Source organism: Cygnus atratus, chromosome 2 (genome assembly GCF_013377495.2).
Source record: "Cygnus atratus isolate AKBS03 ecotype Queensland, Australia chromosome 2, CAtr_DNAZoo_HiC_assembly, whole genome shotgun sequence".
Lineage (NCBI taxonomy): Eukaryota > Metazoa > Chordata > Aves > Anseriformes > Anatidae > Cygnus > Cygnus atratus.
In genome coordinates this window covers 59378202-59394212 of record NC_066363.1, presented here as the reverse complement: position 1 = coordinate 59394212, position 16011 = coordinate 59378202, and the positions used below count along the sequence as shown (strand labels likewise).

General features: G+C 42.1%; 1 protein-coding gene across 2 annotated transcripts in view; it reads right to left on the bottom strand.

The window, feature by feature from the left end:
- Positions 1-16011, bottom strand: part of GLI3 (GLI family zinc finger 3) — a 212244-nt gene that overhangs the window by 137671 nt on the left and 58562 nt on the right. For both annotated transcript variants that reach the window (XM_035552540.1, XM_035552541.2), the window contains exon 3: positions 9642-9884. In XM_035552540.1, coding sequence (XP_035408433.1) covers positions 9642-9884 — 243 coding nt within the window. The remainder of the gene's footprint in view (positions 1-9641; positions 9885-16011) is intronic.

Genomic DNA, 16011 nt, shown 5'->3' with positions numbered 1-16011 from the left:
ACAAACCTTATTCACACAAATAACCTGATTTCATTTCAGCAATGACGTCTAACAGAATTCAAGGCCAAAGCTGGAGGTTTTCAACAGTTGTATCTGCAGGCAGGTTGGCAAAAAACATACAAATCAAATGCAGCACCTCTTTACATTGAAGAGTGTAACATACTGGAATGAAATTTATTTCAACACATTCTACCTCATTAGTTATTTGCTTCAACACTTGGTGTTACACTCAGCTGTTACCATAATCAGCCATTTATTTCGAAGTATGTCATATGCCATTACTTTTGGCTTGTTACCATAAGCTACTTCAACAAGGGACTGTAGATAGAGGAATAACAATGTTCAGCTCTTCATTTGCAAAATGGTAACAAGAATCCTTGGGAATTATGATTTTAAATTACAACTAGTATGAGGAGCAGGTAAGATGAAAGAGGAGAATATAAGACAACTGGGGATTATTACAAAGTTCATTGAAGCCAGCAGCTGTTGATTCACTGAATTCACTGGGTTCTGGATCAGCGCCGTTTGGCTGTTTGGGAAAACTGATGGCTCAGGGCAGCATTGGAATGTGAAAGGGAAAACAGAATGAACAATGGGGGACCCTCTGTTCTACCTTATTCAGTGTGAGGCAGGAAACATGCATAATTGAGATTGAAAAGAGATTCCATTATCTAGGGAGCTGTGCTGAACTCCAAAAACTCACTAAGACAAATTCTGAAAGACAATATAAAATGTTCTTCTGCTCTTGTTGGTTTTTTGTTGTTGTTTTTTGCGAAGTGACTACTCATTTGTAAAAGGAAGTATGAAGACAGCATAAAAACCTGTACATACACAAACACTTCCATGCCAGTATTGTCTTTTATGCTGCTGTGGACAACACCACCACGTTGCATGCCAACGACCACATTGTATTACAGAAGCTATACTCTTTCAGCTACAAATACCCCAATACTTGGCGCAGTACTAGTTTCCCACACTGGTGATTGCTGTCTTGGCTGTGAGTTATACCATCACAAACAAAAAATGGTAACCACTATAAATTTGATTGAAAGGAGAAGTGTTTCTGCAATGATCTCCAAACTCAGATGTGACCCACTGAACAAGCAAGCTCAAGGGCCCCAGCTGTAAGTAATTTAAGTGCTGTTTTATTAACAGGTTAAAAAGTACTGTGCAAACTACCCAAAACCAGGCTAAGAGGAAGCTAATTGGGTTGCTAGGTGTGAATAAGAGGAAGCAGAGAATATGGCTAAGAGGCTTTCCACCTACTGAACTCAATCAATAGGAACAAAGCTGTACCACTAGCAGTCCTGAAAATCATTCAACGACCAAAGCATTTAAACTATCTTAAAACTAAAGGCCTGTTCGGTCCTGGAGCCAGACAGGAGGCCACGGCTGGTGCTGTGAGACTTCCATGGGACAATCTTGAACTCTCACCATGTCATTAGGAACCACACTGCTGTTTAAAACCTCCTGGCCAAGATGGTGCCATGGGGAGGGCAGGTCTATGGTGCCCCAACTGCCTGAGACACGCTCTGGGAAAAAAACACCCTCCTTCAGCGCCCACACATTTGGGCTTTCCTCTGGCCCCAGAGGCAGCAGCATAGAATCACAGAATATTCAAGTTAGAAGGGACCCACAAGGATCATAGAGTCCAACTCCCGGGTCCCCAAAGGACCACTCAAAAAATAAATAAAAATACCAAACCACGTGTCTGAAAGCGTTGTGCAAATGCTTCTTGAACTCCGGCAGGCTCAGTGCCATGACCACTTCCCTGGGGAGTGTGTTCCAGTGTCGTACCACATTCTGGGTGAAAAACCTTTTCCTGATATCCAGCCTGACCCTCCCCCGTCCCAGCTCCATGCCGTTCCCTCGGGTCCTGTCACTGTCCCCAGAGAGCAGAGCTCAGCACCTGCCCCTCCGCTCCCCTCGTGAGGGAGCTGCAGGCCGCCATGAGGCCTCCCCTCGGCCTGCTCTGCTCTGGGCTGAGCAAACCAAGGGGCCTCAGCCGCTCCTCACACATGTTGCCCTCCAGTCCCTTCACCATCTTTGTTGCCCTCCTCTGACACTCTCTAACAGTTTTATTTGCTCTCCCCAAATCCAGGGTTGAAGCATGGAAGGATGGTGCAAATGCTGACTCACTCTGACAAGCACTCAGGGCATAATGAAATTACCCCAAAGGGACCATGACAGAGGGGCTCCCTGCAGTTGTTAGCTACCCTACAATTTAATTGTTGCTACAGAGTTCTTCACAAGAACTGGACTATATCAGTGGACATGGGAATAAAAAGGAACTGAACTTGAATGTTTATTTTCTGCATTTGGACACATTGATTTAAATTCCCATATATAACACTTATGAGGATTCAGCTACCTAAACACAAATACATAACACCATCTGAGACCCCTACTCTATCTGAGACTTTCATACAGAATTAATGGATATGACATCAGATGTAGTCGAGACCAGTAGCTTTACAGGGTGTTAGACAGACCAACTACAATCCTTCCAGACATTAAAAGGCACTTGAAACCTCTGCTTAGGTAATTGAATTCCCTCTATTGCATTGACCAGATGGAAGACCACTAGTGCAAGTGAACTGTCTTCCTGGCGGTATAAGATGCTTCACAGAGGTTAACAAGTACAAGACTCACACTCATCAACTCAGGAAAACCTGCTTCAGTTCTCAATGAAAAGTCATAATCAAAAAATACAAGGAGTCATAATCATGAACCAGCACCTGGTTGACATGTCCCCCATGCTTTCCCACAAGGACTCAAGTTGTTGCAGCCACAAAGCTCCTTACAGATACAGGTAAGGCATCTGACACCAAAAGCTGCATGGGGATGAGTTCTGGCTAACGTTTTTTAAGGCTCTAAGCAGCCACGTCCAACAGGCTACTTTTCTAACCATGTGTCCTCGGCCGAGAAACATTTGCAGGACAGAGTACTCAGAAAAAGATGACTGACAGACAGCAAGCTCAGGCATTATGGGATGCTTCAAGTTTTGAAACAGATGATGCATATCTTCCTTTGGCCACTAGCTCTCTACATACCTGTCATACTTGGCTAAACCCTAGCACTATGCATCCTCAACAAGAACACAACAAAGATCACTGATAAGAAATAAAAAGAGAAAGCTAATTATCTTGCCTGTTGCCATGGCAGTAATGAGCACAACAATTGTGCATCAGGCTTTGGGTTTTTTTTGTTTTTTTTTTTTTCCCCACAGTACACAGCAATGGCAAATACCACAACTCCCCTGCATTAGCAAATCTCTGAAGAGGAAACCTTACTTTCTTTTTTTTTCCAACTCAGTTTTAGGGCTTCCAAATGTTTTTGTTTTGGTTTGTTCTTTTTCTTTTTTCCCCATTCAGCTGCTGATGCATAGAAGTTACCATGTAGGGAAACAAGATCAGTCCAAACCCACTACAGACCTTGTGACAAGACTCTTAGAGACAGGAACATCCATGTATCAAGGGACATAGCAACTTTTAAGAAGCTTTTCATTCTCTCCTGATTTAGGGATAGCTGATCCACCTTGAGGCTAAAGAGATGGATTACATTATTTCTTGGCTGGTTTTCAGAGTTCCTAGCTATGATTCTATAGCTCTGAGCAATGTACTCTGTCTTCTTCCATGAAGGCAGTATACAACAAATACACACTGTAAAATATCTAAAAATGCCTCACCTGACAAACCAAATCAAATCTGTGGAAGAAGTAAGTGTTTTTGCATTTATTCTCAAAAAAAAACAAACAACAACAACAAAAAAAGCTTCACCTTACATTCTCTTAAACAACCCCATAAAATAGATTAACAGAACCAATCTGGTCCTTGGACAGCTCTGCATGCAGCAGTGCTCAGTGGGTAAATTCTCTTAGGTGCAATAGAAGGACAAAATACATTTTTTTCTGTTTTTGAAAATTTGACCCTCAGGACATTTTTTACATTAAGTCCAACACAATTAGAGTCATAAGGGATCTCAGAAATATCCTATTCTACCTTTTGCCCAAACAGGATCACCTCTCTCCAGGTCATCCCCTGTAGTTTCCAGCTGAATTTAATACTAACTGTAATGACAAGGTAAAAATGGTAAATACGTATCTTTGAATACTAACCTAAACTTGAAGCTAAAGCAAAGCAAAAAGCCAAAAAGATCACCCTTCAATTTATCAACTACATTACATTTCAAGGCCTGTCAAGTATTGGCAGTTCTGCAGTCTCACGCTGAGGAGAAAGAAAATCAGGTAGAAAAAGGACGTTTTTATGTGCCACTTCTAGCTGTAAATCTTTTCAATTTGTTACTTCCAAATGAGAGGAGTAAGCAGGGGCAGCTACTGCAGGACTCTAAAGAGTTCATGCTTCTTCCACAGAAGGACTCAGGAGAAATAGGCAGGAGTACTTGCAGGGAGAAGAACTTCTCAAACATGACAAGAGAGGCTTGGGAGGCATCTTGCAGAACAGCTTTCCATCTATAAGTAGCTGTTAAGCTCAAGAGGCCTGCTGCTCCTTCCAAAATTTCAAACTGAAGGTACCTCTGACACTAAGCTTGACTTTGAAAGCAGTAAGATTTTTCTGTTGGAGGCCATTAAAATATGCTATTAAATTTTAGATTTTTTTCCAAACACTTTCATGCAAAGATGCTAATTTTATTTTCATTAAGACCAACTTTTTGGTTGCTCAGCTGACATTCAGTTTTGTACCAGAGGTTTTTTCCCTGTGAGTTTTATTAGATGCTTTAAATTCAACTTTTTTCCAACAACCCCTGCTTGACAACATTTAGAAACCACTCCATAAATCACTGTCAGAGGATAGTTTTGTTACTACCATGCTTATGCCCCTCCTCCGCAAACTGCTGCAGAAAGGGTTGAAGAAGTAGGACCCAGACTTTTAGAGGTATTTAAGAGGCCAAGCTCACGCTGAAATTGAAGAGCCCCTAAATGTCTTTAAAGACTGTGGCCCTAAATCTCCGCAAGGATTCCTCACTGACACTCACCTACCGCTCTCCAGCAGGGCTGGGGGAGAAAACATCTGTAAAGAGCTGTCCCTGGCCGCCACCACGCAGTGACACAGGGAAGCTAGAGGTGTGCTAAGAAAAGTGCCTGCCATGGGACTAACCTAAAGGCTCTCGGCTTTCCCCCTGGAGGCCCAAAATGTTTCAGGGAGAGGACAAAGGAGGCCACCAGCCCCCACCCCCCAGCCCAAAAAGGGACCCCCCTCCATGAGTTCATTTGCTGGTGGCAGCTTGGACAGCTCTTACCATCCAATATGCCACATATAGCTGACCATCACAGTGCAAGCCACATCACCATGTAAAGTCACTACTTTTTTATTATTGCATTTTAATGCAGTGTTTCCACTTACCATTTGTAGAAACAGAGTCTCATTTCCTTTTTATTATATTTTTTTCTCTCCTCTTCTATGGGGAAGATGAAGGAAGGGGATTTCTTCTAAGGGGAATTAAAACAATGAACAAGTGATCAAGTGCACCTAGTGAACTAGCACTGTTATTTTCCTTGCTTTGGTCTTTTGTTCATGTTGCAAATTGATTTTGAGATGACACTAACAACGGGCAATCTAAGGGGGGCAGTTGTGAGGACCTGATCCCTGCAAAGCACAAGTCCAGACACATTTGGTGGGAACTGAGGGCAATCAATACATTTGGAGGGCTAATCCTATGAAATGTGCAATAAGCAGTTCCCACTTCGCCAGATAGATACAGAAGCTTCAAAACCAGCAGAATAAATCCCTGTTAAGAAAAAAAAAAGGAAAAGAAAAGAAGCAGGGTGAGATCCTGCTTTCAGCTATGTTCAGTGCAACCACTGAGCTAAAAGGACGTACCAGAAAGAATCCTGCCAGGGCCATTCCTGTGTATATGAATTTTTAGATCAGAGCCAACTGAACTGTCACTGCTTTTTGCTTAAGATAATTCTTCAGGCTTTACTAATTAGGAACTAACAATTCTTTCAGATGAGCTGTGAAACGCAGGGAAGAATACCAGCAGTATGTTTTAAATCAAAGTGTTTACATCAGGAATGATTCATTTTTTCCATGAGGAATGACTTGTGAGACAGGCAGTCTTAGCACTGCCATAAATCTGCGTGGGAATTAAAATTGGGGAGAGAATAACAAAAGGAAGTTGCTATCCCTGCCTCAGCCCCACCTCTGGAGACAGAATTTACTTTAACAAGGGGCTCAAACTACCACCATAATCAGCATTTGAGAAACTTTTTTTTTTCAATCCATTTAAGAAACACTGCAAAAATCCATGCTCAAGCTCCGTAACCCTGCTCTCCTGAATAAAGAAAAGCTGTAACATATGAAGGGAAACCCCTGCATTTTTGTCATCTCCTCTAAAGCTTTTTAAACAGAAAAAAAAAGTTTTAAAAAACACACAGTGACCAGTGTTTAACTGACGCTTGAGAAAATCATAACAGCAACGAAATAACAGAAAACAAAAATGTCTGTTTTAGGCCTGGATGTGTTTTTGTTTTTATTTCTGGGAGGACAGAGGTCTCTGGACTGAGCACGAGGCCTCTCTCTCATCCTCGGTTGCTAAACAGTTGAGGAGCTCTTTGGCGGTGCACAAGGGCCGCCAGCTCCATAGCATGTTTCATCCCAGCTGTTTGAAAAGCTGGTCCACTTGAAACACAACCATACTCCCCACCCACACTCTGCAGGAGAGCTAACTCCCCCTCAATGAGGTATTTATTCCACATATATGGTGACTATTATTCCCAACATTTACAACATCAGTCATTTTAATTAGGAAAAAAATTATAACAGAAAATCCTGCAGCGCACATACACAGAGACACGCATATTTACATGTAGAAATGCAAGGCATTCAAGTTGTTTCTAATAACTGCAGCTCCTGGAGCAGACATGCGTTCCACACACAATTGACTTAAATGCTCTTTTTCTCTTCTTGCCATAAAAATATACAGATGTCCTTCTTCAAAAAAAATTATTTTCCCTCTTCCTGTGTTACAGGAAGCCTGCCCACACTTTTAAATACAAAGTGGGTATATATAGAAGCACAAATTAGGCATCTTGAAAAGTCTATATTTTCCAACCACAGGGAAACTAAGGAATTACTGTGAGTGTTTACATACCCAACTACGGTGAATTAAAACAGTATTTTCTATCCATATGCCCAGGAAAACTGGCAAGAAACTAAGGAAAAGAACAACAGCTTTGCTGATTCCTCACCTGTTGCTACAGTGGGACTGGGATATGATTACATTATTCAGCCATGTTCATATGGACCACTGTAAGTGTCAGCCTGAATACTGTCACCACTTCGATGAAAGCATGTCTTACATATATAAATGATACAACTACTATGAAAATTTCAGTAAGCCTGTCTGCTTCCCTATAAATCTAACTAGACATTTGTCTCTTTAGTTGTCCTTCTGTATCACATCTATTAAAGGTAAATAAAAGCATGATGGCTCTTTATATGACATTAATAGCTTGAGGGATTTTATAAATCAGTGAGTAAAATTCTGCAATTCACTACAGCAGCAGTGAAGTGGGTCTGCCCATCTGATATTTTCTGGCTTAGACTTCTGCTTTAAGATCTTGTTCATTTAAAATTAACTCATCTCTTGTTTCTCTATTGTTATATGCTGGGTAACTTATGCTGTTCCCTTAACTTCTGACATCAATGCTTCTCTAGCAGTCCACATATCCTAACTAGCTCACATTATTGGTCACAATATAGACATAGTAACTACATTAAGTCTTGGGAACTTTAGTCAAGAGGCAAATTCAATAAAAGAAAACAAAAACCAAATCCAAACCACCCAGGCTCGTTCTGACTGGCTGTCCCCTACTCCTCAGTCTGAATCTTTAGTAGTATCAGTGACACTTTGATCCAGATTTAAGGGGTTAGTTAGCAGCTGGTCAGATGGTCAAAATGGCAATCACTAAAGTTAGCATAACATTTGTTGTTCGGTTGTTTGGGGCTCGGGAGGCAGTTGTATGCTTCCTTTCCTCCCAGCTGTAGTGCCTACACACAGAAGTGATTTGCTTCCCTAACAAGATTTTTGTTTTTGAGTGGGATTTGGGGTTTGCGTTAACAAATCCTCAAAACTGTAAGCAGCAACTGGCATCTCCTATCTGCAAGCTTGTATTTCTGTGTGCTGCTGATTGTGAGCAGTACTCTGCTCTGCACATTCACGCTTCTCTGGCAGGCAAGTCTGCCAGTAGTGTGCTGCTGCATACCCTTCCAGGCAGAAAGATGAGTAACTCCCCTCCAGGGTTCGAACAGGGCTGCGTAAGAGTGAGAGAAGAGAACAGTGTGCAGAAACGAACTGTGTACATTGGAAAAGAGCTGAAAAGCTTCACTGCAAACTTTTTCCCTAAATACTGATCTAGACTACAAAGACAGCAAGTGTTCATTTTCTCATAATGCCGTCGCTCTTATTAACAATCAGGCTTTTTTTTTTTTTAAAAAAAAAAAAAAGGAGGTCGGTGAGACTTAAGGTTGCGCGAGACATACTTTGATCTGCACCCTGATGAGTGAACATTCCCCTTTGCTGCTAGCCCAACTAATGAAGGGATAAAATTAGCTTTTATCCCTGGCACTTTCTTTAACAAAAAAACATGCGCTAATCAGCTGTCCTCACTAATCAGTCATCTGGCTAATGACCTTTTGCCTTAAAACACTAAAATTTCTGAATGATGTGAAGAAAAAAAAAACAACACAGACTGGCCCCTCTTTGTGGGTCTTAAACCTATCATCTGGAACTGGAGACTGGAAGGTTAAATGGCAAATCTGTATCCTGACTAGGTGATAAATCTATAATCAAAAGGCACAAGCCTTGACACCTCAAGATGTACTTCATTACTACACAACTAAATGATTTTTTGCCATTTAAAAAAAAAAAACTAGAAGCAGATGAAAAAAATTGCTTAGCTCCCTCACATTTTGCCTGTGGATAAATCCATTCCACATCTGTGTTCAAGTGTCAGTTAATTTCTTACTTTTTTATTAATGCCTGAGCAGGAATTCAGAAGTTGAAAACATTTGCCTTTTTTTCCCTGTACAACTTCAGGGGACTGTAGCTGGGGAAGAAAATGACAAAACTACCCTATTAGCCTGCATGCTTGTGAACAAGTGAATCCTTAAAAACAACAAAACAAACAAACAATAACAACAGCAGCAATAAACTTTCCAATCACCCCCCAAATTCTCATTGTACAAGGCACAGTCCTTTCTCCCCTTAATACTGCACTTCAACACTGTTTCAAAAAAAAAAAAAAAAAAGACTTTGAGGCCTGTTTCATTTTCTTTCTCTGCTTTCTTTAATGAGGCTTTTTTTCTTCGTGTATGAAGGGGGTGGAGCAAATGCAGCACTGGATCGTTGAGGAGGATTAGCAACAGATGATATATCCTGTGGAAGTTGCTTTGCAGTGGCCTGTGCTAATTTTGAGCTGCCATGCAACTGCTCCCTGCTTTTAACTTGAGACAGAAAAAAATAAAAAAATAAAAAAAACACATTTACCTCAACCCTAAGACAGACAAAGGAACCAGCTCCGGGGACGATGCAATGTGACAAATAAAATGACGCTCAATTTGACAGTCTCAGCAGCTTTCCAACCTTGCTCCCCGTAAAAATTTGCAGCAAATACTCACGGTAATGAGGATCCATGTAACCATTCCTGGGGTCCATAGTAAACAACGTCCCACGATAAGGTACAGAAGGTTCAGGAAGGTGCGATACAGATCCATGGATCTCCTTCTTTATTAATGAGGCCCTTTCCTCACTAGATGTTGAAGGCTCTTCACTGATCTTGCTGAGGCCTTGCCCACCTTGTGGCTGCATTGTGATTGCGTTCCTTCTCTCTCTGTGATAGGTCTGTCCAGGACTTTCATCCTCTGGAAAAAAATACCAAAGAAGAGAGAGAGAGCAGAAAGAGAGAGAGACTTTTAGTCCATTTTTAGCAAATAAAATAAAAAGTTCTCCCCGCCACCACCACCACTCAAAACACCGGGGCTTAAGTTAGTGACCATCGGCGCACGCCCGGCTGTGAGGGATGCTGTGGGTATGGGCCGAGCACACCAGCCCGCTCAGTGCCTCCAGCTCTTGGGCGGTAGATCATCGTCACCCATGCACGGATGCATTTACCAGCGGGGCTATCAATCCTGCAAGAACAGACACGGACTTGCTGTTTTTTTTGCCGCCGGGACAAGGAGACTGGAAGTTTTGCCTGCCTGACGGGGAGGAAGAAAACAATTTGTCACAAACAGCAGAAGATGAACCCCGCTAGCTGAGCCTAAATCAAACTTCGCCACCCACTGCTGCTCTGCAGCGCTGCTCCAGTCCTTCAGAGGCTTGCTTTTGTGAGAGGCTGGAGCCTTAAGGAAAGGTCGTTAGTGTTGAGAGGCAAGGTGGGCAACAAGGTAATGGGTAAAATTGCCCAAAATCCAGCACCAGTGGCATAAGGCAGGCACAAGTGGGGACAACTGCTCCAGCAGTGCCACCACAGGGACACGTGTGGAGAGTGGTGGAGCACACACCCTCTTTCCTTTCTCCCATATCCACAAAGGAAAAAAAAAAAACTTCTTAATGAAAAAGGGGGAAAATGAAAGAGTGAGGAGGGTGGAGCCCTAGCCCCAGTCTGGATGACCCCCTAGGCCTATGGCACCGCTTGTGTGCATTTCAGTATGGGAAGGCAGAAGTATCTGCAGGCCTCCTCTCCACATGTCCGTCAGGCCATGGCTCTTCACCTGCTGGTCTCCAGCGTCCCCCTCTGAGGCCTTTTTGCCTGCTGCGAAGAGCCCCAGGGCCTTCTGACAATGGATCCACTGGCCTGCCTTGCCTCACAGCTGGGCGTTTAACCAAGCCTGGGCTCCCCGTGAGCTGTAACCCCCGTGGGCCATGCACACCCTCTGAAAACTACACCAAGGGGCTCTGCTCCTCAGAAGCCACATGTGGCCTCCCAGGTATATTTTACATGTACCAGAAGTGTTTTCTTAGCTGCACAAATATCTACTATAAATGCCCCCCATAGTTGTATTATTGTTTCATTAAAACACAGAGACATTTCTCTAAACTAGTGCATAACTGCTGGCTGGATTCTGGCAGATGTCCATGTTCCAGGTACAGCCTTGCTCAACAAACCACCTTGCATGTGCAGGCATACACCAACGTGTCTTGAAGAAGTACTTACAAATACTCTTAGTGTCAAAAGTTGTTCAAAAGTGTATGAGGAGCCTCAGATTAAACACTGGGTGCAAAAAAGGTAACTGGAAAGGAAAAGAAAATACCCTTAGGAAATAAGCACAGCTCAGGTACACTTACTCTCCAACCCACAGGCAAAGCAGGGTTGTTTACAACAGTGCCAAGATTTCACCTCAGTTGTCAGAGGCCAGAATATTTGAGGTCAGGGCCACATTTTTACTTGTAACTTGCCCTGCTGCGCTCATTCAAACAGCAGACAATTCACCATGAGACTTCTCTCACAACTTCGCTACCAGCATAACTCAACCTATTTTCTTTCATATAAATTAGATTACAAACACGCTCCATGCGTATTAGATACCCGGAGTTGAATTTGGGGCATTATATGTACAAACTAGCTACGCCATTACTTTTAATGTCGTGCTCTCCAGGCATTTCCCTGCCCCCTCTCCTCCAAAGTAGGGACAGCAACAAAACCCAGCAGTATAGCCTACTGAGTGCTTAATTATTTTTCTATCTCCAGGTATTACGGCAAGCAGGGTCTGCTGACTTATCAGCATCTTCCAGGGACTGAATTCTTTTAACAGCCAGCGGTAATTCTCCATACAGAATGCTTCCCGGCTTGGTCTGAGGAGAAAGAGTTAATAGAAACAGACAACAACGGTGTAGAGTTTAAACCCTTTGCCCTTTTCTATTTTTTATTAATATGCACAGGCACTGGTCCCTGCTCTGGATTAGCAGGGTTTAAGGTTTCCACTTTTTACACCGAAGCTGTTTTTAGTTAGAGGACTGCAAAAGGGAGTCTAAAACTTTAAAACTTATATGAGGTTTTTAGAAAACTGCTTGTATAACTGAAAAATAAAAAATAAATCACCCCAACCAAAGTCATATTTTCCATCACATTTCTCTCTAGCTGGAGTCTTTTATGTTAAATTTCAACCTAGAGTGAACTTTCACTGATGAGATGTAAACTCTTGTAAAAATAGGGTATTACACGCTATTTGAAATCTTGACAGACCCTTAAGCAGAGCAAGCTAACCTGTGCTACCACGGTATGGAAAGCAGCGAGCCAAAGTGATTTGTGTGGCTGTATAATCAATCTGAGGATCAGATAGGATTTCACTTCTTTTACTCTTCCATATAAAGATAATATTTGTTAAAACTGCCATCCTGGAACACAACAAGAAGCTCATGCCTGTCTGCAGGCTTCAGTTTTATTCTTTCCTTATCAAAACATGCATGTGTCATGAATCAAGGTACTGGGGACTGGTATGGAACAATTTTTTAAACTGCTGAATGAAATTCAAAACCTACTCTCACTAACTTTGAAACTAAAGGAAAAATGTGTTTCGCTTTAATAAACTTTCCCTTTTTTTCTGGTTTCTCTAGAAAAGAAGTGAAGAAAAAAGAAAAACAGTATTTTTTCCTCTGTATCAACCATCTCTCCTCATCATGAAATTAATGCCGCTTGCTGTTAAAGTCAAGCAGTTTTGTATGCTGCCCACCATATAAAACTTCATGTAGATTTTTTTTTTTAAAGTAAACATGATGGTGTTTTTGCAATAATATGGAATTTCAACAGACAAACATTTTGCTAAGCATTTACTTCCCACTCCACCCTGCAGAGCTGCTTTTGATAGGGCGCAGATGAGGGGGCTTGGCAATCACTGCAGAATACAAACAGCCGAGATGTTTGGAAAAGCCCCCTGCACACTAAGGGGGAAACTTCTCCTGCAATAATTCTGCCCAGTCTCCCAACGGCAGTAAAGCCACTTCAGTGAGCCAAAAGGCAAAAGCTGTCTAATCTTGTTCTGTTTCAGCCAAATTGTTCGATGAAGTTTAAGAGGGAGTGTAGACAAGCTGCACCAGGCCAAATTATTGACAGAAACATACTGTCCACCATGGCAACAAGTGGGAGTCTATAGCAAAAATGTAAGCAAACAGCCCACTTCTCCGGCAGCATCTGCCAAAGGTTCCTTACAGCCAAACACACAATGACTGTTACTCCTCTTCTCACATTTTAGGAATAGCCTGCTTTAGGGTCAAAAAACCCATCTGATTTACTAAAATGTTGCAGAGAGAAATTATAGTCGACGGGACCGATTCTCCCTCATCTCCACCTGCTTCCTACTGGCGGGAGTCCACTGACTTCAGCACCATTTGTCCTGCCTTCTGCAGGTAGAAGAGACAGACTGGGGTGGGGGCAGAGAGTAATCAGGCCTCCAAAGCAATCTGCATAAGCCTCTTTCTTCATGTATGCCCTGCGAGCTAGGAGCCAGAGACACGTGTTACAGGCACCCAGTCTGGAACGACTGCATTAATTCAAGATTCTCCCATCCACTGGGAAATACCCGGTTTAGTCCGGCTATTATGATCTGAAGCAGTTTTTATTAGAAGCGTTTAGCACCAAGGAGCACCTACCTCATTTAATCAACAAAAAAAAAGCTCGCACTGGACAGTGTGTCTGAACAAATGCACTTCTAGCTGTTCAGCTAATTTACCCAGCAAATTAAAAACCGGGGCAAAACCACAATCAAACACAAAACTCCATTAAACTTTCTTTCCTTGTTAACTTTTTCCTTTTTATCATAGTTCCACAGACCTCAAGAGACAAAGTCAACACTTTTTATTTTAAACCTCGGAGAATCAGCAACTATAAAAAAAAAGTTGAAATCTACTTGCTATACCACGCTAAAAATCACTCTCAGCACACTTTGAAGATACCCCAGCTTAAACAAGACACCACCGGTCCGGTTAAATCTGTTCCTGCATCAAGTTCACCACCACCCTTCTACATGCAACTCGCAAGTAGCGTTACCGCCGCACGAGCAATCTGCCGGCACACTTCACCTGGGTAAGAGAAGAGACAACGTACTTACAACACAGTCCGAAAGACCCTGGCTTACACGCTCTCCAAGCTCTTCTCTTGACCAAAATTCTCTGGCTACCAGGCTGTGGACATTCCTCCCTCTTTTTCTCTCTCTCTCTCTCTCTCTCTCTCTCTCCCTTTCCCCCCCTCTCCCTGTCTCCCTCCCTCTCTCTCAGAGGCAGTGCTTCTCCCATTAGAGGAATTAAAAGTGGTTGGTGCCATGCTAAATTTAACAAGCTCATTAGTATTCTTCCTGTGTGCTTCCTAGTGAACTCTCCCTATTCAAGCAGCTCTCTCTAGCTGAGGGGTCAGGCGGCTAATCATTAAATCAAACTAATGTCACCCTATCACAATCGGCCTAAGAGAAGGAGGGTTTATTATTTCAGTTTATGCTAAATAAACGGTTTTACAAATGGTCTCCAAGCAAGGTCAACAGCAGCTTCAATTACAAGACAAACTTAACAAGAGTTGCTATAAACCAAGTGCTCCATGTTGACCTAAGCACAAGCTCAGCTCCGCATATTGCCACTAGCGGGATTGTACAGGAATGCATATTGTAAAATAAAGGAGAGGGTAATCTTTTCTTTGCCAGAATTTGTGACTGCACAGAGACTGCTCATTCACCTCTCCCCAACCAGCTTGCTGCTCAGCTCAATTCACCCCACACAAAGGCTGAAGACCAGACCTCAATGGACCGAGTGAAACATGTTCAAAACTAGGCTCTCTATTGTGACTGAATTTCTTAACATCTTTTCAAAAAGCGGAGAATGCCTTGAGGCTAAAGGAAGAAACAGGCTAATGGTGAATTGGGAATACTGAGCAAATTTCAGAGCCCTTTCCTCCTAGCTTTTGAGGTTGAAAGCAAGCTCTTTCCTTTCAAGTTTCAAAGTCCTTTTTCCTCCCGCAGTGTCACAGAAGGATTTGAAAAGAAGGTAATTGTGCTCACAGTCCCCCTGATCAGAGCTTACGTCCTATTTCTGGTATTTCGGAATACTTCTTGCAATAATGGTGCATATAGCTCAATCCCTTAACCGTCCTGCACTCTGCAATTGCTCATTAAATGAACAATTGCTGGTATAAAATGCCTTTTATGTTCAAGGTCTGGATATAAGATAAGCATTCTAGTACTCTAAATTTGGTTTACTAAGGAAACTCTCCATCATTAAATTACAAAACTGAAGTCAGAATATCAGCCTTTCCCAGAAAAGTAGCATTTTAGGTTGCTGTGAACCAGAAGGCAGGGGGGAGGGGGATGCAAAAAAGATTGACTACTTAAATTCTTAATAGAATAGGTATCTAGTAAGAAAGCAATTTCCCTCACATTTAAGAAGATCTAAGTTTTTGAGACCTGTTATTTTCTTTCTCAGAATAATATAGTAGAGCAATTGCCAAGCTCATTAGGACATGGGTATCTGCAGCTTCTTGCATACATCCATTGATCACTACTTTCTGGCCACCTTAAGAGCAAAGCAGAAGGAAATGCATCTGTAGGATTGTGCCTGCCTTTAAAAGCCTGTGTTGTAACGAAAGTTTTGTTTTGGGTGGGTACAGTAGGTTGAATTGAGTACCCTTGGTCCCAAATTTGTTATTTTCCTGTATTTGGAGCAACTGCACATGAAGTACGCACTCTGGAAAGGCTAACACAGATATGAAGCACAATGCTCATAATCGCTTTTAAAAATAGAGTCCAACCATACGAGAGGCTACAAAATCTGTTAGATAACAAGTACAGTACTTACCTTCTTTGCAATGCTTAAGCATACCTTATACAAGACTTTTGTGATTATAAATAGCATACATTATCTGAGCTCACCACTGAAAATGTATAGATTTATACTCCCGTTCGTAATGGATTTTCAGCTTAGTTATTTTCCCATTACCATATGTATAGTATTTTCCAGAAACTGATTTGTGACCTTTGGAATACAAATACACAGCTCTTTTCTCTGAAT